Source organism: Lepisosteus oculatus, chromosome 4, assembly GCF_040954835.1.
Source record: "Lepisosteus oculatus isolate fLepOcu1 chromosome 4, fLepOcu1.hap2, whole genome shotgun sequence".
Lineage (NCBI taxonomy): Eukaryota > Metazoa > Chordata > Actinopteri > Semionotiformes > Lepisosteidae > Lepisosteus > Lepisosteus oculatus.
The window spans coordinates 14458123-14483278 of NC_090699.1; the positions used below are offsets into that span (position 1 = coordinate 14458123).

The window sequence follows — 25156 nt, forward strand, 5'->3', positions numbered from 1 at the left end:
GAAAAAATATCACAATCAAAATCTGAATTTCGTCTTAACCCTCACCAGCTTTGATTCCTATAAAAGATTATGATCATAGCTTTCAAAACAAGCTGTATTTTCAAGTTTCTAAATAGATAGTATTTTTCAGTGTCACTGAAGGAACAAATGTACCAGAAATCGCCTGAGGTGATGCGAGCGTCTTCTCTATTAATCTGTTGCGGTTTGATAGCTCACTAACTTATTTTCTAAATGAAAACTTTCCTTTACAGCATATCTCCAGACTATTTCCAAATGTAAAAACACGAAAGCTGTGCGTACCTTATCTTTAATTACCTCATTTAATCTTTTTTTGGGGGTAAAATACAACTGTATTAAGTACTCCTGATAAAGTTGTATGTACTTTTGCAATGAGTGTATGTAGTTCTGTTGCTACAATAAAAAAAAGTTTCCTTTACCAATATGGCCACCACACCTACACGCCCCTTTGGCGTCGTCACACACACACACCTATCTCCTCCGTGGTGACGTCCTCGGGGCAGGCCCCGCCCCACCCGGAACAGCCCGGCTGGAGGTGTTTGTTTGGAAGTTGACGTGGATTAGGTGTCTGCTCTGCGCCTGCCGCGGAACCCAGCTCGGGTTGAGACCAGCCGGCGACATCCGAGATCCCGCGGGGCCCTGGCCTTGGTGGAAGACGGAGAAGAAGAAACAGGTCGCAGCACCCCCCCACACACACCACACACACACACCGAGGACTGCGAGCGGCGTGTCGCCGGAGTCGGAGCCCGCTTCTCCGGCAGCTGAAACGGGCAGCCCCGGGGAACGGACGGGGACGAGGAAACGGGCCGGGGTACGAGCCTAACATTTCGCTGCGATTTTAGACGTACAGGAGCAGCGCCTGGCAATCTCTCTCTCTCTCTCTCGGTCGGGACAGGCGGAGGGAGAGAGTGTTTGCGCCTGGCCGGGCTGGACGCAGAGTGACTTGTCCTTCTCCAGAGGCGCCGGTTCTCACCTGCCCGCGGGGCTGCGCGGTCTCTGCCTCTGTCGATACGGCGGGGCGTCTTTCCAAACCCGAGCTCTTCTCCGCTGTCGGTGCCGGCTCCTTCGGGAACCCTCCCCGTGTTTGCAAATGTGAGCGGGTGAAATTGTGGATCGGTGCATTTCATGTTCCGTCTACAGAAGGACTTTTGTTCTTCGTCTTTAAAAAAAAAAATTGAATGTAGTTTTCCTTTATGAGTGATTAAGCCGCGTGTACAACTTCTCGTGACCTGTCTGTGTATCCAAGTTGGATATTTGTTGGTAAGGGACTGTGTGGAGTCTGTATGGTCTTCCTGAGTCCACACAGGGTAATTGGTGTCTCTCAATCGTCTCTCCCAAATGTGTTTGGGGTCCGGTCAGTGTGTCTGCAGCAGGGCTGTCCAGTCCTGGTCCTGGAGGGGTCAGTCAGTGTGTCTGCAGCAGGGCTGTCCAGTCCTGGTCCTGGAGGGGTCAGTCAGTGTGTCTGAAGCAGGGCTGTCCAGTCCTGGTCCTGGAGGGGTCAGTCAGTGTGTCTGCAGCAGGGCTGTCCAGTCCTGGTCCTGGAGGGGTCAGTCAGTGTGTCTGCAGCAGGGCTGTCCAGTCCTGGTCCTGGAGGGGTCAGTCAGTGTGTCTGCAGCAGGGCTGTCCAGTCCTGGTCCTGGAGGGGTCAGTCAGTGTGTCTGCAGCAGGGCTGTCCAGTCCTGGTCCTGGAGGGGTCAGTCAGTGTGTCTGCAGCGGGGCTGTCCAGTCCTGGTCCTGGAGGGGTCAGTCAGTGTGTCTGCAGCGGGGCTGTCCAGTCCTGGTCCTGGAGGGGTCAGTCAGTGTGTCTGCAGCGGGGCTGTCCAGTCCTGGTCCTGGAGGGGTCAGTCAGTGTGTCTGCAGCGGGGCTGTCCAGTCCTGGTCCTGGAGGGGTCAGTCAGTGTGTCTGAACCCAGGCTGTCCAGTCCTGGTCCTGGAGGGGTCAGTCAGCGTGTCTGCAGCGGGGCTGTCCAGTCCTGGTCCTGGAGGGGTCAGTCAGTGTGTCTGCAGCAGGGCTGTCCAGTCCTGGTCCTGGAGGGGTCAGTCAGTGTGTCTGCAGCGGGGCTGTCCAGTCCTGGTCCTGGAGGGGTCAGTCAGTGTGTCTGCAGCAACATGGTTTGTGTCTTGTAGAACTCGATATACAGGTTCCTCTAAATACCTTCTTAACGGACAGACAGTGTGCCTTCAGACGTAACACCACAGCCAGTGTGCGCATTGAGTCTGTGTCTCTCTTTAATTCAGGGAGTTATTGGCATGGTTACAGTGTTCCCAAAGCAGTAACAATTAGTACAAATACCTACAACAGTAACATATTATTAGTAGGAACAAGTAATAGGTTTATTCCATGCTGAAAAAAAGAAGAAAGAGAACACAACGTTTCGGCCGTGGAGCCTTCTTCAGCTCACACCTGAAGAAGGCTCCACGGCCGAAACGTTGTGTTCTCTTTCTTCTTTTTTTTAGCATGGAATAAACCTGTTACTTGTTCCTTTGCAGCCTATGCATGCTGACGCAGCTACCCATCTGAAATATTATTAGTAGGCTGACTCTCTGTTCCTCAGGCTGTGACAGGAGATCACGTGCTGGGCAGCAGCTCTGTTAAGTTTCTTCTCCCAGTAGGATTGAAGGCTGTTCTGGTTCTGGCAGGTGTGGGAATTCTGGGATTAGATGTGTTATTTTAGGGAGGAATATTTGGCTTATCTCACAGTGTTTCTCACAGTGCAGCAGAAAGGGGATCTCTGGCTCTGCTTTAACTTGATGGCAGTGAGAGCATAGCCTGTCCTCTCTGGACAGCAATGTCTGTCTGTGTCCAGGCTGTGGTCCCTTAGCCTGTCCTTTCTGGACAGCGATGTCTGTCTGTGTCCAGGCTGTGGTCACTGAGCCTGTCCTCTCTGGACAGTCAGGTCTGTCTGTGTCCAGGCTGTGGTCACTGAGCCTGTCCTCTCTGGACAGTCAGGTCTGTCTGTGTCCAGGCTGTGGTCACTGAGCCTGTCCTCTCTGGATAGCAATGTCTGTCTGTGTCCAGGCTGTGGTCACTGAGCCTGTCCTCTCTGGATAGCAATGTCTGTCTGTGTCCAGGCTGTGGTCACTGAGCCTGTGCGCTCTGCCTGTGTCTGGTTTCTGTGTCCAGGCAGTGGTCACTGACGATGTCTATAGTCACCCTTCTCTTCCTCTCACAGAGGCTGTCATGATGATAAGACTGGGGTTGCGATTGGCTGGCGGGGGCCTGTGGGCTTGTCTGCTGAGCTGCTGGCTCCTCCCCTCAGGGGGCGGGGCAGCCACCTACAAGCAGGGCGACCCCGTGACCCTGTATGTGAACAAGGTTGGCCCCTACCACAACCCCCAGGAGACCTACCATTACTACACCCTGCCAGTGTGCAGGCCCAAGGAGGTGAGTGAACTGTGAGTAAGGTGTACCGCAGGGGTTCCCAGCCCTGGTCCTGGTGACGCCCACACCTGCTGGTCTTTCTTCTGATCCTTCAGTGAACTAGTGAATCCAAGTTTCGGCGGCCAGTGAGTTGGTGGGCTTTGAGCTCTTAAGTCCCCCAAGACTGAAAACCAGTAAAGAGCTTCAGTTGATCCTATGTCTAGGCCAATTAAGAGCCCGATTGTGCAAAGTGAGAGCTCGTCTAGAACAGAATCTGGCAGGTGTGTGGAGCACCAGTGCACCTGGTGTAAAGGAAGAGCAGAGTGTGAGCAATATGTGCCAAAGGAAGGAAGCGCAACGTTTCGGCTGTGGAGCCTTCTCCACAGCTCTTCAGAAACTGAAATGTTGTGTTTCTTTTCTTCTCTTTTCAGCCTGGAATAAACCTTTACTTGTTCCTTTGCAGCCTGCGCATGCTGACGCAGCTCCCTAACTACTAGACATTTCATTACCAGCAGCTACTGCTGCAGGCTGTATCGTTGTGCTTTTGAGAAATCAACTTTGATTGATTGGTTACCGATGTGTGTAAAGTCTGAGCGCAGTGAATGTAGGAGCTGGTGGGAAGAAAGTGTGCTCGGTTGCTCTGTCCCGAGCGCGGCGTGTGAAATTTGAGTGCCGTGTGAGAAGGGTCCTGGCGGTCCGTGCGTCGCGTGCGCAGGCGTGAACAGTGCTCGGCCAGCTGCTGCAGTTCTACCGCTGGGCCTGGGGGGGGGGCGGCGAGAGGGGGCGCTGTTTCTCACTGGCCTGCACCTCTTCCAGTGCCTGGTTTTGCCTTGCAGGTGCGGCACAAGGCGCTCAGCCTGGGCGAGGTGCTGGACGGGGACAGGATGGCGGAGAGCCTGTACGAGATCCGCTTCCGGGAGAACGCCGAGCGCAAGGCGCTGTGCGAGCTCACGCTGACGGAGAAGGAGGTGCGCGGGCCGCTGGCGGGGTCCCCCTCGAGACCGTCTCCGTCTTTGAGCAGCTCTGTCGCCGCCTTTGTCTCGTGACAGGTCACGGAGGAGAGGAGTCCATTTCTCCCATCTCGCTCGTTAGCTCACTAGTCTCTAATTGAGCCAAGCTTTTCATCCAGCTGTTTCCTGAGAGGAGCCAAAGTATTGGCTTCAACAACAACATGAGACGGAGTCTTTATTGTCCCCCCCTGGGGCATATTTTGTTTTACAGCAGCGGACAATGTAAAGAAAACCCCAAAGCAAAACGTATATGTACATGGCTGGGCAGGTTGTTCCATGCTCCCACCACCCTTTGTGTAAAGTGCACCCTGTTCTCCCTTGTAACTGTATTTCCCTGGCGTTTCCACTGGTCTCCTCTCTATTTCAGGTGGAGCAGCTGAAGGAGGCTGTGGAGGAGCTGTATTATTTTGAGTTCGTTCTGGACGAGATCCCCATCTGGGGCTTTGTGGGGTACATGGAGGAGAGTGGCTTCCTGCCTCACAGCCACAAGGTGGGGCTAGAGAGCCGCTTCCCTGCACTCTGTAGAGCACTGCCCACAATCCACAGTGCACAGCTCATTGCCCACAGTGTGTTTGAGAGTGTCGGTTTGCATGCAAGAGTGTTGGTGTGCGTGCAAGTGTGAGTGCGAATGTGTGTGTGCATGCGAGAGTGTCTGCGTGTGGGAATGTGTGTGAGGGTTCGTGCGAGAGCATCGTGTGTCTGCGAGTGCGAGAGCATCGTGTGTCTGCGAGTGCGAGAGCATCGTGAGTGTGAGCGTATCATGTGCATGTGAGAGTGTCTGAATGTGTGCGAGAATATCGTATGCGTTCGAGTGTGTGTGTGTGTGCGAGAGTATCGTATGCGTTCGAGTGTGTGTGTGTGTGCGAGAGTATCGTATGCGTTCGAGTGTGTGTGTGTGTGCGAGAGTATCGTATGCGTTCGAGTGTGTGTGTGCGTGCGAGAGTATCGTATGCGTTCGAGTGTGTGTGTGCGCGCGAGAGTATCGTATGCGTTCGAGTGTGTGTGTGCGCGCGAGAGTATCGTATGCGTTCGAGTGTGTGTGTGTGCGCGAGAGTATCGTATGCGTTCGAGTGTGTGTGTGTGCGCGAGAGTATCGTATGCGTTCGAGTGTGTGTGTGCGCGCGAGAGTATCGTATGCGTTCGAGTGTGTGTGTGCGCGCGAGAGTATCGTATGCGTTCGAGTGTGTGTGTGTGCGCGAGAGTATCGTATGCGTTCGAGTGTGTGTGTGTGCGCGAGAGTATCGTATGCGTTCGAGTGTGTGTGTGCGCGAGAGTATCGTATGCGTTCGAGTGTGTGTGTGTGCGCGAGAGTATCGTATGCGTTCGAGTGTGTGTGCGAGTGTGTGTGTGTGCGAGAGTATCGTATGCGTTCGAGTGTGTGTGTGCGTTCGGCAATACGTGGGATATTTTTCAGCACACTGGGACACTCATCAGGAATACTCCTCCCTCAGATGCCGCATGACAAAAGGGGCGTGCGGCAGTGTGAGTTGTGGTAACTGGGGTCCCCCTTTGTTCTCAGGTGGGGCTCTGGACGCACCTGGACTTCAACATCGAGTACAACGGCGACGCGGTCATCTTCGCCAACGTGTCGGTGAAGGACGTGAAGCCCGTGCCGCTGGACGGCACCGCGGCGGGGGGCCTGGCGGTCACCCACACCTACAGCGTGCGCTGGTTCGAGAGCCCCCTGCCTCATGGGCGGCGCAGCGAGCGCCTGCGCGACTACAGCTTCTTCCCCAAGACGCTGGAGATCCACTGGCTCTCCATCATCAACTCGCTGGTGCTGGTGGTGCTGCTGCTGGGCTTCGTCATCATCATCCTCATGAGGGTCCTGAAGAACGACTTCGCCCGGTGAGAGAGGGACAGCATCCTGTATGAACCCCTCTCTCTCAGTGCAGTGTTAATGTACTGGAGTGTCCAGTCAGTCAGTGTGTCTGTATGAACCCCTCTCTCTCAGTGCAGTGTTAATGTACTGGAGTGTCCAGTCAGTGTGTCTGTATGAACCCCTCTCTCTCAGTGCAGTGTTAATGTACTGGAGTGTCCAGTCAGTCAGTGTGTCTGTATGAACCCCTCTCTCTCAGTGCAGTGTTAATGTACTGGAGTGTCCAGTCAGTGTGTCTGTATGAACCCCTCTCTCTCAGTGCAGTGTTAATGTACTGGAGTGTCCAGTCAGTCAGTGTGTCTGTATGAACCCATCTCTCTCAGTGCAGTGTTAATGTACTGGAGTGTCCAGTCAGTGTGTCTGTATGAACCCCTCTCTCTCAGTGCAGTGTAAATGTACTGGAGTGTCCAGTCAGTCAGTGTGTCTGTATGAACCCCTCTCTCTCAGTGCAGTGTTAATGTACTGGAGTGTCCAGTCAGTCAGTGTGTCTGTATGAACCCCTCTCTCTCAGGTACAATGTAGAGGAGGAGGGAGGCTGTGATGACCTCGATCAGGGTGACAATGGCTGGAAAATCATCCACACTGATGTGTTCCGCTTCCCTTCCTGTAAGAGCCTGCTGTGTGCTGTGCTGGGGGTTGGGGCACAGTTTCTCACTCTGGCCACTGGTGAGTACGCAGATCCTGCCACACAGTAGTCACTCATCATGTCCCACATTGATCTCATGCTCTGTTCACACTCACCGTGCCCCACACTGATCTCATGCTCTGTTCACACTCATCACTCATCTTGCCCCACACTGATCTCATGCTCTGTTCACACTCATCACTCATCTTGCCCCACACTGATCTCATGCTCTGTTCACACTCATTACTCATCGTGCCCCACACTGATCTCATGCTCTGTTCACACTCATTACTCACCGTGACCCACATTGATCTCATGCTCTGTTCACACTCATTACTCACCGTGACCCACATTGATCTCATGCTCTGTTCACACTCATTACTCATCGTGCCCCACACTGATCTCATGCTCTGTTCACACTCATTACTCATCGTGCCCCACACTGATCTCATGCTCTGTTCACACTCATTACTCATCGTGCCCCACACTGATCTCATGCTCTGTTCACACTCATTACTCACCGTGACCCACATTGATCTCATGCTCTGTTCACACTCATTACTCATCGTGCCCAACACTGATCTCATGCTCTGTTCACACTCAGATCATTATACAGATTTAGACTTTGTTTCCTTTTATTTGTTCCCGTTCATTATAAAATCTTTACCGGCTTTGGAAAATCAGGACTGTGTACATGCTTCGTCGCTGTTCAGAATACTGCTCTGTGATCTGGCGTCCCCTCGCGCTGCACGGGCTCAGCGGTGGAACTGCACCTCAACTAGCAGTGATGGTGACAGACTACAGTACGCTGACCACCTGCTGTCTCTTTTCTGTAGGGATCATCGTCATGGCACTGCTGGGAATGTTCAATGTGCATCGCCATGGCGCCATCAACTCTGCCGCGATCGCGCTGTACGCCCTGACCAGCTGCGTGTCGGGATTTGTCTCCTCGCACTTCTACAGGCAGATCGAGGGACAGCGCTGGGTCTGGAACATCATCCTGACCTCCAGTCTCTTCTCCGGTAACATGTCCTGTCTCTCTACCGGTCTTCCTCTTTGTCGGTCTTTGTCTTGTCTTTAACATCCTGACTTCAGCTTCTTCTCCAGGAACAGCACCTGTCTGCCTGCTCGTCAGCCTGCCTGTCTCTGTCTACACATCTCTCTGTGTCGCTACACCTCAATGCTTTGGTCTTTAAGTGTCCTACTGTTCTCCTGTGTCTGTATCCCTGTCATGACACCCAGGTGTGTCTCACTCTCTGTTCCTGACCTGGAGTGTGGTCAACACAGTGCGCTGCCTGTCTGTCTCTCTGTGACCCTGTCTCTCCCCCCCAGCGCCCCTGTTCCTGACCTGGAGTGTGGTCAACACTGTGCTCTGCCTGTCTGTCTCTCTGTGACCCTGTCTCTCTCTCCCCCCCCCCAGCGCCCCTGTTCCTGACCTGGAGTGTGGTCAACACTGTGCACTGGCTGAGTGGCTCCACACAGGCCCTGCCTGTGTCCACTGTGCTGCTGCTGCTGTGCGTCTGGGCGCTGGTGGGCTTCCCGCTGGCCGTCATCGGGGGCATCCTGGGCAAGAACCGCGCTGGCCCCTTCCAGGCCCCCTGCCGCACCCGCAACATCCCCCGCCAGGTGCCCCCCCAGCCCTGGTACAAGCACACCGCTGTGCACATGGCCATCGGGGGATTCCTGCCCTTCAGGTACTGCTGGCCGGGGCGGGCAGGGCTGCACAGGTCCAACATCCTGACGCGAGATTGAGCTTTTTAATGTACTGGAGTGTCCAGTCAGTGTGTCTGTATGAACCCCTCTCTCTCAGTGCAGTGTTAATGTACTGGAGTGTCCAGTCAGTCAGTGTGTCTGTATGAACCCCTCTCTCTCAGTGCAGTGTTAATGTACTGGAGTGTCCAGTCAGTCAGTGTGTCTGTATGAACCCCTCTCTCTCAGTGCAGTGTTAATGTACTGGAGTGTCCAGTCAGTCAGTGTGTCTGTATGAACCCCTCTCTCTCAGTGCAGTGTTAATGTACTGGAGTGTCCAGTCAGTCAGTGTGTCTGTATGAACCCCTCTCTCTCAGTGCAGTGTTAATGTACTGGAGTGTCCAGTCAGTCAGTGTGTCTGTATGAACCCCTCTCTCTCAGTGCAGTGTTAATGTACTGGAGTGTCCAGTCAGTGTGTCTGTATGAACCCCTCTCTCTCTCAGTGCAGTGTTAATGTACTATAGTGTCCAGTCAGTCAGTGTGTCTGTATGAACCCCTCTCTCTCTCAGTGCAGTGTTAATGTACTATAGTGTCCAGTCAGTCAGTGTGTCTGTATGAACCCCTCTCTCTCAGTGCAGTGTTAATGTACTGGAGTGTCCAGTCAGTCAGTGTGTCTGTATGAACCCCTCTCTCTCAGTGCAGTGTTAATGTACTGGAGTGTCCCGTCAGTGTGTCTGTATTAACCCCTGTCTCTCTCTCAGCGCTATCTCTGTGGAGCTGTACTACATCTTTGCCACAGTGTGGGGCCGGGAGCACTACACCCTGTACGGGATCCTGCTGGTGGTCTTCGCCATCCTGCTATCAGTGGGCGCCTGCATCTCGGTGGCGCTGACCTACTTCCTGCTGTCGGGCGAGGACCACCGCTGGTGGTGGCGCAGCGTGCTCAGCACTGGCTCCACCGGCATCTTCATCTTCCTCTACTCCCTCTTCTACTACCGCAACCGCTCCAGCATGAGCGGGCTGGTCCAGAGTGTCGAGTTCTTCGGCTACTCCTTTCTCACCGCCCTCGTCTTCGCCCTCATGCTGGGCACGGTCTCTTTCTGGTCCTCCCTGGCCTTCATCCGCTACATCTACCGCAACCTCAAGATGGACTGAGGAAGAGAAGGAGGAGGGAGAGACTGTCATCTGCTCTACTGCTGGTTGAAGAAGAGGAGGAGGAGGGAGAGACTGTCATCTGCTCTACTGCTGGTTGAGGAAGAGGAGGAGGAGGGAGAGACTGTCATCTGCTCTACTGCTGGTTGAGGGAGAGACTGTCATCTGCTCTACTGCTGTTGAGGAAGAGGAGGGGGAGGGAGAGACTGTCATCTGCTCTACTGCTGTTGAGGAAGACGAGGAGGAGGAGGGAGAGTGTTGTGTGGTGTTCTGCAACTCCGACCAAAAGACAGAGAGGGGCGAGCGAGTGTGAGTGTGAGCAAGTGTGAACGAGTGCTGGCGAGTGAGTGTGAGCAAGTGTGAACGAGTGCTGGCGAACGAGTGTGAGTGTGAGCAAGTGTGAACGAGTGCTGGCGTGCGAGTGTGAGTGTGAGCAAGTGTGAACGAGTGCTGGCCTGCGAGCAAGTGAGTGTGAACAAGTGTGAACGAGTGCTGGCGTGCGAGCAAGTGTGATTGCGAGCAAGTGCGAGGGACTGAGTGAGCAACTGAGAGTGTGTTGCGTGTTAGTGTGAGCCAATGTGAGCGTGCGAGTGAGTGTGAATGAGTGTGAGCGTGCAAGGGAGTGTGGGCATGAGTGTAAGCATGTGAGCGAGTGTGAGTTTGCGAGAGAGTGGGAGTGCAACAGAGGTGGTGTAGGACTGAGACACTGAAGGACACAGAGTGGGCAGTGTGTGAGTGCTTGTGTTTATGAGTGTGAGTGTGACGGGTGATGTAGGACTGAGAGAACAAGCCTGGAGCTAATTGTGATTCCAAATCCTGAGATTTGGTGGGAAGGGGGGAGTGATCTCATAATGAAGAAGTCCCGATTGGGGGGGGCAGACTGTGTGCGCGCGTGTGTCTGTTGGTGTGTGTTGGTGGGGAGCAATATAATATTACATATTATCAACTTCCGTTGACTGGCTGTGACTCCAGTACTGTTGTAAATATACAATCTGTTTTCAATAAAGTCAGTCCTTTTTATTATAATGAATAAATAAGAATAGAAATCCATTGTAATGACCTACAAACAATGTCTTGTTTATGCACATCCTGTATTCAGAAGATAAACTGTCCGTACAATACATCAGTCCCATTACAATAGGAGCTACAGTCCCGGTACAGGAGAACAGTCCCGTTACAGTAGGAGCTACAGTCCCGGTACAGGAGAACAGTCCCGTTACAGTAGGAGCTACAGTCCCGGTACAGGAGAACAGTCCCGTTACAGTAGGAGCTACAGTCCCGGTACAGGAGAACAGTCCCGTTACAGTAGGAGCTACAATCCCAGTACAGGAGAACAGTCCTGTTACAATAGGAGCTACAGTCCAGTACAGGAGAACAGTCCTGTTACAATAGGAGCTACAGTCCAGTACAGGAGAACAGTCTGTTACAATAGGAGCTACAGTCCCAGTACAGTAGAACAGTCCTGTTACAATAGGAGCTACAGTCCAGTACAGGAGAACAGTTCTGTTACAATAGGAGCTACAGTCCAGTACAGGAGAACAGTCTGTTACAATAGGAGCTACAGTCCAGTACAGGAGAACAGTCTCACAATAGGAGCTATTGTTATTGTAAGAACAGTCTTACAATAGGAGCTACAGTCCAGTACAGGAGAACAGTCCTGTTACAATAGGAGCTACAGTCCAGCACAGGAGAACAGTCCTGTTACAATAGGAGCTACAGTCCAGTACAGTAGAACAGTCCTGTTACAATAGGAGCTACAGTCCAGTACAGGAGAACAGTCTGTTACAATAGGAGCTACAGTATTTAACCAGAAACAGAACACGAGACACCTGTTATATGATAACATGAACAAACGTTCAGATCTTCCAGTGTCAGACTCACGAAAGTACAGGTGTTAGTCAAAATAAAGCCCCTTTCTCAGAAATCCCTGTAGAGGGACGCGTGTGAAGAATTTTAACACGAATGTCTTTAGTTTCTGACGGGGTGAGAAGAGTGATGTGATCATAACGAATAAATTCTAAGGACTCTGTTCTCGCTCAAACAAGAGTCTCATCACCGCTATCGTCAAAATGTACTTTCCTCGCGATAAAGGGGACGATACACCCAACCCTAATTTCCGGATATATTTATTATGACGTTTCTTATCTAAAATATTATAATTCCCCTGACCTACTGCTTGTGTGACGCTTAGATGTGGAAATTGTAAGCCCAGAGCCTCACAGCGCCCTCCCCTTTAAGGACCTCGGCGCACGTTACACGGGCACGCTCTTTTTTTTACGTCGGCCGACAACAAACAAAATTAAAAATCCGACAGATGCGGGTCGTGTGAGTAACGTTAGAAACCGGCGACCGGCGAGGCAGGAAGACGGATCTCGGTCGGTCCCGCATCCTGGGCCAGAGGCAGACGGGCTCGAGTTTGATCCGCTCCCGCCCGCGCAGGTTACGCTGCGGAACAGCGGGGAGGAAGAGGGGAGAGAGAGAGGGAGAGGAGCAGGAGGAGAGACGACCTCAAGCTGGGAAAGTCGAACAGGAGCAGCGCCGACAGGCACGGACGTAGACGGGGAGAGGGACTGACGCGGGGGAAATATGTGTCGTTTTCAGTGAGATTGAAGCGGCGGTCGGGGTGGCCCGCCTCCCTGTCCCAGCGTTGAGACTGATCTCGCATATTTCTGCACCTGCGGTTCCGGTGCATCGCGGTTCTCTCTCCCGGTCCCCGGGCCGGTACCGGCCCTGCATCCTCCTGCCCGCCTCCCGGATACTGACAGCGAGAGGTAAACGGGCTGGGGCTCCGTGGGTGTCCGTCCGTGGGTCGTGTGCTCATTACTCCCTGTGGGTTGTCGCTGTGCGGTATCTGTGTGTGTGTGTGATTGTGTATTGTGTGTGTAGATGTGTGTGCGGTTGTGGGGTGTGTGTGTTGTCTGTATTGTCTGTGAACATATGGCAGCGCGTGTTGTGGTCGACAGTGTGTGTGTGTGGGGGGTGTTTACAGCGCAGTGTGTGTTTAGGGGTGTTGAGGGCGTGTACAGGTCAGTGTGTGCGTGGGGGAGGGTGTTGAAGTTGTGTACAGGTCAGTGTGTGTGGGGGGGTGTTGAGGGTGTGTACAGGTCAGTGTGTGTGGGGGGGTGTTGAGGGTGTGTACAGGTCAGTGTGTGTGTGTGTGTTGGGGGGGGGGGTGTACAGGTCAGTGTGTGTTTGTGGGGGGTGTACAGGTCAGTGTGTGTGTGTGGGGGTGTTGAGGGTGTGTACAGGTCAGTGTGTGTGTGGGGGTGTTGAGGGTGTGTACAGGGCAGTGTGTGTGTGGGGGGGTGTTGAGGGTGTGTACAGGTCAGTGTGTGTGGGGGGGTGTTGAGGGTGTGTACAGGTCAGTGTGTGTGTGGGGGAGTGTTGAGGGTGTGTACAGGTCAGTGTGTGTGTGGGGGAGTGTTGAGGGTGTGTACAGGTCAGTGTGTGTGTGGGGGTGTTGAGGGTGTGTACAGGGCAGTGTGTGTGTGGGGGTGTTGAGGGTGTGTACAGGTCAGTGTGTGTGTGGGGGTGTTGAGGGTGTGTACAGGGCAGTGTGTGTGTGGGGGGGTGTTGAGGGTGTGTACAGGTCAGTGTGTGTGTGGGGGAGGGTGTTGAGGGTGTGTACAGGTCAGTGTGTGTGTGGGGGTGTTGAGGGTGTGTACAGGTCAGTGTGTGTGGGGGGGTGTTGAGGGTGTGTACAGGTCAGTGTGTGTGTGTGGGGGGGTGTTGAGGGTGTGTACAGGTCCGTGTGTGTGTGGGGGAGTGTTGAGGGTGTGTACAGGTCAGTGTGTGTGTGAGGGGGTGTTGAGGGTGTGTACAGGTCAGTGTGTGTGTGTGGGGGGGTGTTGAGGGTGTGTACAGGTCCGTGTGTGAGGGGGTGTTGAGGGTGTGCACAGGTCAGTGTGTTGGGGGGGTGTTGAGGGTGTGTACAGGTCAGTGTGTGTTGGGGGGGTGTTGAGGGTGTGTACAGGTCTGTGTGTGTGGGGGGGAGTGTTGAGGGTGTGTACAGGGCAGTGTGTGTGAGGGGGTGTTGAGGGTGTGTACAGGGCAGTGTGTGTGAGGGGGTGTTGAGGGTGTGTACAGGTCTGTGTGTGTGTGAGGGGGGGTGTTGAGGGTGTGTACAGGGCCGTGTGTGGGGGGTGTTGAGGGTGTGTACAGGGCCGTGTGTGGGGGGTGTTGAGGGTGTGTACAGGTCAGTGTGTGTGTGTGGGGGGGTGTTGAGGGTGTGTACAGGTCAGTGTGTGTGTGGGGGGGTGTTGAGGGTGTGTACAGGTCAGTGTGTGTGGGGGGGTGTTGAGGGTGTGTACAGGTCAGTGTGTGTGGGGGGGTGTTGAGGGTGTGTACAGGTCCGTGTGTGTGTGGGGGAGTGTTGAGGGTGTGTACAGGTCAGTGTGTGTGGGGGGGTGTTGAGGGTGTGTACAGGGCCGTGTGTGGGGGGTGTTCAGGTCAATGTGTGGGGTGTGGGGTGTTGGGAGTGTGTAAATTGGGGTGATCGAGCTCGGGTCCTGAGAAGCTTGGAGAAGCTACCAGATTCAGCCAGTTGAGTTTGTTAAACAGTAACTATATCACCCTGCAGCTCACACTGTCAGCCCACTGGAGCTCAGCAGGTGTGAGCCTGGTCAGTACCTGGAGGGGAGACTCCTGGGACAAACTAAGGCTGCTGCTGCAAGAGGTGTTAGTGGGGCCAGCAGGGGGCGCTCACCCTGTGGTCTGTGTGGGTCCTAATGCCCCAGGACAGTGATGGGGACAGTAGTATGTAAAAAGGCACCGTCCTGACTCTCTGTGGTCATTAAAAATCCCAGGGTGTTTCTCGAAGAGAGTAGGGGTGTTACCCCTGTGTCCTGGCCAAATTTCCCCCCTGTCCTTCACCAGTCATGGCCTCCTAATAACCCCCCTCTCTGAACTGGCTTCATCACTCTGCTCTCCTCCCCACTGAGAGCTGGTGTGTGTGAGCAGACTGGAGCATCATCCAGGTGGGGCTTCACACTGCTGGTGGTGGAGGGGATCCCCATTACCTGTAAAGAGCTTTGAGTGGAGTGTCCAGAAAAGCGCTATAGAAGAGCAGGGTATTAGGAGCCTGAAGAGAGCTGAGTTAGAAGCTTTCAGATGCACCAGCCCTCCAGGATCAGAGTCGAGGGGGGTAAATGATGCACCCCTCTGTCCATATTACACCCGCGGCCTGTAGTGTGAACGAGCATCTGCGTCAGGCCCCACGCAGAGCCCAGGCGGAGCTCTTATCCTGCTGGGCTAGTGCCTCCTCCGTGTTGTGCTTCATGTTGTGTGTCGTCATTGCTGGTGATGTGGAGACTGAAAAGCCTTCTCTCCCCGTCTCCCCGTCTCCCCGTCTCCCCGTCTCCCCGTCTCCCTGTCTCCCCGTCTCCCCGTCTCCAGATCTCCCCCTCCCCCCTCTCTCTCTCCTGGGAGCAGGACAGAGGGGGAGAGGGGAACAGCGCAGGGTTCTGATCGTCTGAGCCGACCCGACCCGACCCGGCCCGGAGAGTCGGCCTGGTTCCTGTTGTCTCTCTCCGTCTCGTCCGCGGGACGCGCCCACAGAGCTCCGAGATGGACCCCCACTCCGACCCGCTGCCCAGCCCCGGCTCGGCCGCGCCCCCCTGCTCCCTCCCGGAGGCCCCCACGCCCCCCCTCTCCCTCTCGGACCCGTCGCCCCCCGCCCCGCCCTCCTCCCTGTCCTCCACCGCGGAGGGCGTGGTGCTGGCCCTGGGCCGGCGCCGGCAGCGCCTCCTGCTGGCCCTGACCGCCGCGCCCAACCTCTTCCTGGCCTTCGTCCTGTCCTCCGACGCCCTGCTGACGCGGCCGCCCCCGCACCGCTGCGCGCCGGCCCCCGGCACGCGCGCGCCGCTCAACGCCACGCCCGCCCAGTGCCAGCAGGTCCAGCTGGTGAACGGGACCCCGGCCGGCACCGTGCCCTGCCAGGCGGGCTGGGTCTACAACAGCACCGAGGGCCTGAAGCACAACATGGTCACCGAGGTACCGAGGGCCTGCCCTGGTCTGGGGGTGCTGCCTGTGGCACAGGGAGGGGGCGCTGTTTCTTACAGCATTATTACTGTTACTGCTGATGGGGACTGCAGTTCCCCCGCTGAGCCTGAGCACAGGGAGGGGGCGCTGTTTCTTACAGCATTATTACTGTTACTGCTGATGGGGACTGCAGTTCCCCTGCTGAGCCTGAGCACCGGGAGGGGGCGCTGTTTCTTACAGCATTATTACTGTTACTGCTGATGGGGACTGCAGTTCCCCCGCTTAGCCTGAGCACCGGGAGGGGGCGCTGTTTCTTACTCTATTATTACTGTTACTGGTGATGGGGACTGCAGTTCCCCCGCTGAGCTTTTGCACCGGGAGGGGGCGCTGTTTCTTACTCTATTATTACTGTTACTGCTTATGGGGACTGCAGTTCCCCCGCTGAGCCTGAGCACCGGGAGGGGGCGCTGTTTCTTACTCTATTATTACTGTTACTGGTGATGGGGACTGCAGTTCCCCTGCTGAGCCTGTGCACAGGGAGGGGGCGCTGTTTCTTACCCTTATTTATTCTTGCTGTTGTTAATGCATGCTCCTCTTCCTATGCTATGCTTGTTGGCAGTGTGGGGACAATGTTATTTCTAATAGGTGAGCTCCTCAACCCTCCTGTGTCCCTCCACCCTCTCTCCACAGTGGGACCTAGTGTGTGACCAGTACTGGAAGGTGCCAGTGGAGGAGGTCTGTTTCATACTGGGCATCCTGACCGGATGTTTGATCCTGGGCTACATTGCTGACAGGTAGAGAGAGGGGTTCATACAGACACACTGACTGACTGGACACTCCAGTACATTAACACTGCACTGAGAGAGAGGGGTTCATACAGACACACTGACTGGACACTCCAGTACATTAACACTGCACTGAGAGAGAGGGGTTCATACAGACACACTGACTGGACACTATAGTACATTAACACTGCACTGAGAGAGAGGGGTTCATACAGACACACTGACTGACTGGACACTCCAGTACATTAACACTGCACTGAGAGAGAGGGGTTCATACAGACACACTGACTGGACACTCCAGTACATTAACACTGCACTGAGAGAGAGGGGTTCATACAGACACACTGACTGGACACTCCAGTACATTAACACTGCACTGAGAGAGAGGGGTTCATACAGACACACTGACTGACTGGACACTCCAGTACATTAACACTGCACTGAGAGAGAGGGGTTCATACAGACACACTGACTGACTGGACACTCCAGTACATTAACACTGCACTGGGAGAGAGGGGTTCATACAGACACACTGACTGGACACTCCAGTACATTAACACTGCACTGAGAGAGAGGGGTTCATACAGACACACTGACTGACTGGACACACCAGTACATTAACACTGCACTGAGAGAGAGGGGTTCATACAGACACACTGACTGACTGGACACTCCAGTACATTAACACTGCACTGAGAGAGAGGGGTTCATACAGACACACTGACTGACTGGACACACCAGTACATTAACACTGCACTGAGAGAGAGGGGTTCATACAGACACACTGACTGACTGGACACTCCAGTACATTAACACTGCACTGGGAGAGAGGGGTTCATACAGACACACTGACTGGACACTCCAGTACATTAACACTGCACTGAGAGAGAGGGGTTCATACAGACACACTGACTGACTGGACACACCAGTACATTAACACTGCACTGAGAGAGAGGGGTTCATACAGACACACTGACTGACTGGACACTCCAGTACATTAACACTGCACTGAGAGAGAGGGGTTCATACAGACACACTGACTGACTGGACACACCAGTACATTAACACTGCACTGAGAGAGAGGGGTTCATACAGACACACTGACTGACTGGACACTCCAGTACATTAACACTGCACTGAGAGAGAGGGGTTCATACAGACACACTGACTTCCTGTCTGTCTCCATCTCAGGTTTGGGCGGCTGAAGGCCTTCTTGTCCTCCTTGTCCTTGTCAGTGCTGTTCGGGCTGCTGGTGTGTCTCTCCCCCTCCCCTTCCATCTTCATCCTCACGCGCTTCTTCCTCGCCGCCGCCACGGCCGGAGTCTACCTCACTCTGTACATCACCCGTGAGTGACGGGGTCGGGGGGCAGAGGGCGGGGCGGGCAGAGGGACAGACAGGGCTCCTCCGAGCTGACCGCCTCTGTGCTTGACCCACAGGTGTGGAGCTGTGCGACCCATCGCTGCGGCTGATGGTCACCATGGCAGCGGGCCTGGTGATGGTTGCCGGGGAGTTCCTGCTGCTGGGCGTGGCTGTGGGCTGCCAGTCCTGGAGGGGCCTGCAGGGGGCGATCACGGCCCCGCTGGCTCTGTTCCTGAGCTACGGGTGAGAGTCGGGTTCGGGCTATGTGGGTTGTGTGAGATGGGCTGGGTGTGGGGATAGACCAGGCTGGGGTGTGTTGGGTTCGGCTGGGCTGGGTGTGGGGCTGGGCCGGGCTGTGGTGTGTTGTGTTCGGCTGGGCTTTGCTGGATGTGGGGCTGTGCCAGGCTGGGGTGTGTTGGGATCTGTGGGGCTGGGTGTGGGGGGCTGGACTGGGCTGGGGTGTGTTGGGTTCAGTTGAGGTGTGATGGGTTCTGTGAGGCTGGACTGGGCTGGGGTGTGTTGGGTTTAGCTGGGGTGTGTTGGGTTCTGTGGGGCTGGACTGGGCTGGGGTATATTGGGTTCGGCTGGGCTGGGCTGGGTGTGTGGTTGGGCTGGGCTGGGGTGTGTTGGGTTCGGATGGACTGGGCTGGGGTGTGTTGGGTTCGGCTGGGCTGGGCTGGGTGTGGGGCTGGACGGGGCTGGACTGGACTGGGCTGGGGTGTGTTGGGTTCAGCTGGGCTGGGCCGGGGTGTGTAGGGTTTGGCTGGATGTGGGGCTGGGCCAGGCTGGGGTGTGTTGGGTTCTGTGGGGCTGGGTGTGGGGCTGGACTGGGCTTGGGTGTGTTGGGTTCAGCTGGGGTTTGTTGGGTTCGGCTGGGCTGGGCTGGACTAGGCTGGGGTGTGTTGGGTTCTGTGGCGATGGGTGTGGGGCTGGACTGGGTTGGGTTCTGTGGGGGTGGGTTGGGTATGGGGCTGGGCTGGGTTGTGGTGCGTTAGGATTGGCTGGACAGGAGTGGGTGTGGGGCTGGGCCAGTCAGTCGTCAGTCGGGGCCTCGGTCCTGTCTGGCAGGAAGTGATGTCACGGACATGCTAACCTGCGGCCTGTGTCAGCCTGCCAGGTGTGTTCCCCGAGTCGCCTCGCTGGCTCCTGCTCTCCAGCCCGGAGCAGACAGACCTGCACTCCTTCCGCGAGCAGAGGGAGAGGGAGAGAGAGGAGGACGGCTTCACAGGTGCGTGCGTTTGCATGTGCGCGTGTGCCCAGGTTGGCGAGGCAGTGTTGTGTGTTGTGTGTTGGCAGAGGAGTACTTATGTATTCTGGACTGTTGCTGTACATTCCTGTTGTGTGCTGTTGTGATTTCGTACTTCACCACAGTTGTAGCCTGTGGCTGTGCCTGATCTGTATTGTTAAAGTGCTACACAGTGACACTTGGTGTATTACAGTGTTGTGCTGCTGTGTCGACAGAGCTGCTGTTGTAGCTCCCGTTGTGTAGAGTAGAGAGACTTGCGAAGCAGTGTTGGCCGTCCCCTGTGTGTAACTGTCCTGTGTGTTGACAGAGCTGGACTCGGTGAGCTTGTACAGGCCCCACTCTACTGCCTCCTGGCTGTCGCTCCCTGAACTGCTGCACTGCAGGAACATCTGGAAGAACCTTTGTGTGCTGGGTTTCACTTCGTGAGTATAACCTCTGTATGTCTGTATGAACCCCTCTCCCTCAGTGCAGTGTTAATGTACTGGAGTGTCCAGTCAGTCAGTGTGTCTGTATGAACCCCTCTCTCTCAGTGCAGTGTTAATGTACTGGAGTGTCCCGTCAGTCAGTGTGTCTGTATGAACCCCTCTCTCTCAGTGCAGTGTTAATGTACTGGAGTGTCTAGTCAGTCAGTGTGTCTGTATGAACCCCTCTCTCTCAGTGCAGTGTTAATGTACTGGAGTGTCCAGTCAGTGTGTCTGTATGAACCCCTCTCTCTCTCAGTGCAGTGTTAATGTACTGGAGTGTCCAGTCAGTGTGTCTGTATGAACCCCTCTCTCTCAGTGCAGTGTTAATGTACTGGAGTGTCCAGTCAGTCAGTGTGTCTGTATGAACCCCCCTCTCCCAGTGCAGTGTTAATGTACTGGAGTGTCCAGTCAGTCAGTGTGTCTGTATGAACCTCTCTCTCTCTGGCAGGTTCATATCTCATGGTATCCACCACTGCTACAGCTCGTTTCGGGGGGATGTCCGGGGGACCCAGACTGGGTTCTACTCCTCCTATCTCCTGTCGTGCAGCACGGGGGGCGTGGCCTGTGCTTGTCTCTGCGCCACTGTGGATCGCTGTGGTCGCCGTGGCATCCTGCTCCTTGCTATGACGATGACGGGCCTTGCTTCCCTGATACTGCTGGGACTCATAGAGTGTGAGTCAGTGTCATCGTGACTCCTGCTCCCCCTTGTGGCCGAGTGCGTGTATGACACAGTTGTTGCATGTTCATTCTTGCGTAGCCTCGTGCTGAGAATCGGTTCATTGCTGACTGACCTGGCAGGGAGGGTGCTGAAGGAGAGGGCATGCGGGCCTTTCTGCATCATTGAACGGGGACACTGCAATATCCCCTCCTCCCCTCAAAGTCCAGCTCTGAAGAGTAGAAATTGTTATCCAGCCTGATGCCCTAAAGTATGTAATAAGAATTAATAACTGCTTATATAGCGCTTTCTGGACACTCCACTCAAAGCTCTTTTTGGGTAATGGGGATCCCCTCCTCCAGCACCAGTGTGCAGCCCCACCTGGATGATGCTCCAGTCTTCTCACACACACCAGCTCTCAGTGGGGAGGAGAGCAGAGTGATGAAGACAGTTCAGAGAGGGGGGTTATTAGGAGGCCATGACTGGTAAAGGCCAGGGGGAAATTTGGCCAGGACACAGGGGTAACACCCCTACTCTCTTCGAGAAACACCCTGGGATTTTTAATGACCACAGACATCTCATCCTAAGGATGGAGCCTTTTTACAGTACAGTGTCCCCGTCACTACACTAGGGCATTAGGATCCACACAGACTGCAGGGTGAGCACCCCCTGCTGGCCCCACTAACACCTTTTCCAACAGCAACCTTAGATTTTCCCAGGAGGCTCCCACTCAGGTACTGGCCAGGCTCACACCTGCTGAGCTCCAGTGGGCTGCCAGTGTGAGTTGCTGGGTGACATGCTTCTGGCTATGTGGCAGTGAAGTGTGGGCTCCTGTCACAGTCCAGGATTACAATGACACAAACACTCTGTGAAAGCCCTGCTCACAGATTTCTGTAAAAACATCTTGCACGCGCAGAGAAAAACTGCTAACAATGAGTGCAGGGAGCAATTAGGCCAATATCGACTGCTAATAGATAAACAGAAGAGAGAAATAAAATACACAGTATTGGTTATCTACAGGCTACACCTTAAAAAAAGTTACCAGTCTTCCAACCACCACAAGGCCCTGCTGAGCCCAGAGCTGATCCAGCTGGTCCTGAAGCTCACCGACACCAACCAATCTCAGGAGAATCACAATCACAGCTGAAACAACACGAATCGCAGTCAACCCAATCACAGCACAACACAAACAGCATTACCTCGCACACTGGACACACACCTGCACAACACACACTGGACAGCACTGTCTCACCCACTGGGGGACACACAAGCACAACACAAACAGCACTACATTACCCACTGGGACACACACACGCACACAACACACACTGGACAGCATTATTTCTCACGCTGGGACACACAGACATGCACAGAACAAACCAAGCCCACTGGGACACTGACAACACAAACTTGACACCACTACCTCGCGCGCGTGCACGGCACACACACCGGACAGGGCCGGCTCGCGCGCGTGCACGGCACACACACCGGACAGGGCCGGCTTGCGCGCGTGCACGGCACACACACCGGACAGGGCCGGCTTGCGCGCGTGCACGCCACACACACCGGACAGGGCTGCCTGTGCCGGGCGAATGGGAGTCTTCCTGTTCTAAAGGCGCATCACCGACTAGGAGAGAAGGTCTCTAGTCCGAGGATTCCACAGCCGAGGAAATGGGAATTTCCTGTAATGAAATTGGACACGGAGCTCTCCAGACCCAGCTGCTGACTAACTAGCCAGACTCTTGTCTCTGAGACGGATCAGAACCAGATCCTCTGAGGAGGAGGAGGGTGATGGTGCTTCTTCTTTTTTACGTCTGCCTTCTGTTTCCTTCCTGCTCTGTCCTTTTACCCCGATTTCTGGTGAAGGTCTGCTCTTTATTATGATTAGCCAGAGTAATTCACCAGAAAATTTCCTTTGATCGCCTGTCTCAGTACGCTTACAGCGATGGGAGCACCACGTGACCCTCATTGCTTTGGAACTTTGTGCCTCTTAACTCAAAATAGCAGCAATAATAATTTAGCTGTAAATGTCTTGTGGCTTTGGCGACGCTAATTTGCTGGCCGTGCCGATAAAACTGGTTGAACTTGAGAAATGAGAAATTTAGTGTGACTGTATGGCTTAGGTGCCCCCTTGTGGTGGAGAGCATGTATTATACAAGATGTGTTGTTCCTTGCATTTGATTTGCAGTGCTGTTGGTTTGTCGAGCTTCTCTTTTCAGATGAATGTGTGTAAGGCCTGATCTTCTGCCCCTGCATTGATCCTCCTTCTCTCTCTTTCACAGACCTCAATGAGTGGGCGATCACCATCTTCTCTGTCCTGGGGCTCTTCTCCTCACAGGCTGCGGCCTCGCTCTGCGTCCTCTTCACAGCCGAGATTGTGCCCACCATCATCCGGTAGGACTGCCCTCTCCACCCCTCATTACAGTTACTGTACTGGAGTGTCCAGTCAGTGTGTCTGTATGAACCCCTCTCTCTCAGTGCAGTGTTAATGTACTGGAGTGTCCAGTCAGTCAGTGTGTCTGTATGAACCCCTCTCTCTCAGTGCAGTGTTAATGTACTGGAGTGTCCAGTCAGTGTGTCTGTATGAACCCCTCTCTCTCAGTGCAGTGTTAATGTACTGGAGTGTCCAGTCAGTCAGTGTGTCTGTATTGACCCCTCTCTCTCAGGGGCTGTGGTGTTGGTGTGATTCTGGCTCTGGGCTCAGTGGGCCGCCTCAGTGCCCCCATCATGGACCTGCACAACCACTACGGCTACTTCCTGCACCACGTGGTCTACTCCTCCCTCGCCCTGCTGTGCGTCCTGTCCATCCTGCTGCTGCCGGAGAGCAAGAGGAAGCCCCTGCCGGAGACCCTGCCGGACGGCGAGGCGTACCGCCGCCCCCCGCTGGGCAGGAGGAGGAAGGACAACGTCCCCCTGCTGTCCACACCCAACCCCTCCATCTGAGGCGGGGGGCTGGCGCGGGACTGCTGACGGCCTGCTGCCCTCCTCGCGCTGGTCTGTGGCTGCGCTCGGCCCGCGTGCTGGTTCTGCTCCCGCCTCCCCGCCTCCTCCCTGTGCCCTGCGGTGCGGCTCTGCAGGAGCCCACGCGGGGTCAGCGCCGCCTCGAACCCGGACAGGTCCGGCGACGGCACGCTTGTGTTCCTCGATCCCGGTCGTCCCCAGCTGGGCGCCCCCTGGTGGCGGTGGTGGCGGCGGTGGGGCGGTCGTCTCTGGGAGGAGCCAGGCGGGCGCCTGTGGTGGAGTGGCCAGGAACTCCAGGGCCTCCGCTGATCCGGCTCCGCGCTCCGTGTGCGGCTGCGTCCTGGGACAGAGCAGTGTGGAAGATGGGGGGTGTGACCCAGAACTGTCCAGCCGGCCCGGTTCTGGGTTTGAATGGGGAATCCCCCTCCCCCCAGGCCTGGGGGTCCGTGTGGCGCCTCTGCTCTCTCTGCCGCTTCGGCAGCCTCGCGGGTCGCGAGCGGCAGTCCGCCGGCGCTAGAGTGGGCGGGGGGAGTACAGGAGAGCGCAGGAGCTCACAAACGACAGGAGGCCACTGGGCTCCTCTGGCTCGTTTCGGCGTGAATACCTACTGGACCTGGGCGTCCCGCACCAGCTGTGTCTCGAGAGAGTCCAGGGTATCGGCTTGTTCCCCGACCCTGCCACCCTCTGTGTAAAGAGGAGCCTCCTGTCCTGACTGGAGGGTCTCACCCAGCTGTGTCTGGAGAGAAGCCAGGGTATCGGCTTCAACAACATGGCTGAGCAGCCTGTTCCCCACCCCCACCACCCTGCTCTCGGTTTTAAATGCTCTTCCCTGCCGTTTCCTTTTGTGTCCCCTGGCTCTTGTTTTGCAATTGATTCTGAAGAAGCCCGTTTGGGTCGCGTGAGGAGCCCTGTGCCCTGTGCTCTGTGCTCTGTGCTCTGTGCTCTGTGCCCTGTGCCCTGTGCCCTGTGCTCTGTGCTCTGGGCCTGCACTTCTCGAGCAGGACGCGACAGGGAACCGTATCCAGACTCACCCCAGGCGTCAAAGCGAATGTCCGCTGTCGGCCCAGAGATGAGCGTTTAGCATGCGGGTTCCGTCGAGAGGCGTGCGTTCCTTCGTCTCCGCTCTGCAGTATCCTGCAGGGAACAGGGCTGTAGTAACGGGTGACTGCAGCTCGGTGGCCTCCGGTGAAGCTGAGCGGCGTCCTAGGCGGGCAGTGCCTGCAGAGGCAGCCAGCAACTCTGGCCCGGCCCGGCCCGGCCTGGCCCGCAGGTGGCCAGTGGAAACGAGGAGCCGCACCCGGGGCTGTCGCCAGACCTTCTGTACCTGAATGTGCTCGGCTGTCGGGCATCTACAGGGACGCTCCTCACAGTGTCCCCTTCAGTGCTGGTGATGGCGGGGACGTCTGTGAGAGATGTATAACAGTTCTCAGTCTCCAGTTTGAAAAACGACAATAAAATCTGCTGAAAACAACCCCCTCCTGTCTGCTGTTTTTTATGTGTGATGGACTGATGGGAGTTCGGAATGTTGGAGTTGCCTATTTGCTGTAGTTCGTGCTGTGAAGATTCTCTGTTGTAGTTATTAGCTCTGACCAGCAGAGGCCGCTGTTCCAGTGATGATTCTCTCTTGCAGTTATTAGCTCTGACTAGCAGTACATGCCACCTAGTGATAATTGTTGTTGCAGTCAGCAAAGCACTGATGTCTTTCCAGTTTTGACACAGAGATGCTGCAGGTGAGCAACACCCTCCGATTTTCAAGGCAGCTCCTGCTCAGGACAGATTTAATCTCGGATCCAGCCACCCCACCCTTTCCTCAGGCTATGCATGTACTTAAAGTTCCCTACCTGCATGACCTGCTTAATGTGAGCAATCTCACGTCTTCTCCCGTGGCATAGCATTCATTGGGGCCATTCAGATGCACTATAATGTAGTTTTCAAGTACCTCTCTTTCACAGAAACTCTCCACCTTGCCCCT

General features: G+C 55.1%; 2 protein-coding genes across 3 annotated transcripts; both read left to right on the forward strand.

The window, feature by feature from the left end:
- Positions 1-514: 514 nt before the first annotated feature.
- On the forward strand, positions 515-10784 carry tm9sf1 (transmembrane 9 superfamily member 1). 2 transcript variants are annotated; one of them, XM_069188070.1, is made up of 9 exons: positions 515-829; positions 3192-3403; positions 4216-4347; positions 4757-4879; positions 5909-6237; positions 6780-6934; positions 7730-7915; positions 8314-8587; positions 9344-10784. In XM_069188070.1, the coding sequence occupies exons 2-9, from the start codon at positions 3200-3202 to the stop codon at positions 9735-9737; spliced, it is 1797 nt and encodes a 598-aa protein (XP_069044171.1). In that variant the 5' UTR covers positions 515-829; positions 3192-3199; the 3' UTR covers positions 9738-10784. The 2 variants fall into 2 exon arrangements, with proteins under 2 accessions (XP_069044171.1, XP_069044172.1); XM_069188071.1 differs by lacking the exon at positions 515-829 and adding an exon at positions 855-1110.
- Positions 10785-11936: 1152 nt separating this feature from the next.
- Positions 11937-24655, forward strand: slc22a17 (solute carrier family 22 member 17). Its single transcript, XM_069188077.1, has 10 exons — positions 11937-12505; positions 15129-15725; positions 16404-16507; positions 17690-17844; positions 17936-18101; positions 18968-19086; positions 19412-19526; positions 20017-20240; positions 22506-22617; positions 22890-24655. The coding sequence occupies exons 2-10, from the start codon at positions 15300-15302 to the stop codon at positions 23164-23166; spliced, it is 1698 nt and encodes a 565-aa protein (XP_069044178.1). The 5' UTR covers positions 11937-12505; positions 15129-15299; the 3' UTR covers positions 23167-24655.
- The last annotated feature ends 501 nt before the right edge of the window (positions 24656-25156 follow it).

Bases quoted from the DNA above. Each gene is read 5' to 3' on its own strand.
- tm9sf1 (XM_069188070.1), top strand. From the start codon at position 3,200: ATGATGATAAGACTGGGGTTGCGATTGGCTGGCGGGGGCCTGTGGGCT. The intron at 4,880-5,908 runs GTGGGGCTAGAG...CTTTGTTCTCAG, and splicing joins TCCTGCCTCACAGCCACAAG to GTGGGGCTCTGGACGCACCT. The intron at 6,238-6,779 runs GTGAGAGAGGGA...CCTCTCTCTCAG, and splicing joins CTGAAGAACGACTTCGCCCG to GTACAATGTAGAGGAGGAGG.
- slc22a17 (XM_069188077.1), top strand. From the start codon at position 15,300: ATGGACCCCCACTCCGACCCGCTGCCCAGCCCCGGCTCGGCCGCGCCC. The intron at 15,726-16,403 runs GTACCGAGGGCC...CTCTCTCCACAG, and splicing joins AGCACAACATGGTCACCGAG to TGGGACCTAGTGTGTGACCA. The intron at 19,087-19,411 runs GTGCGTGCGTTT...GTGTGTTGACAG, and splicing joins AGAGGAGGACGGCTTCACAG to AGCTGGACTCGGTGAGCTTG.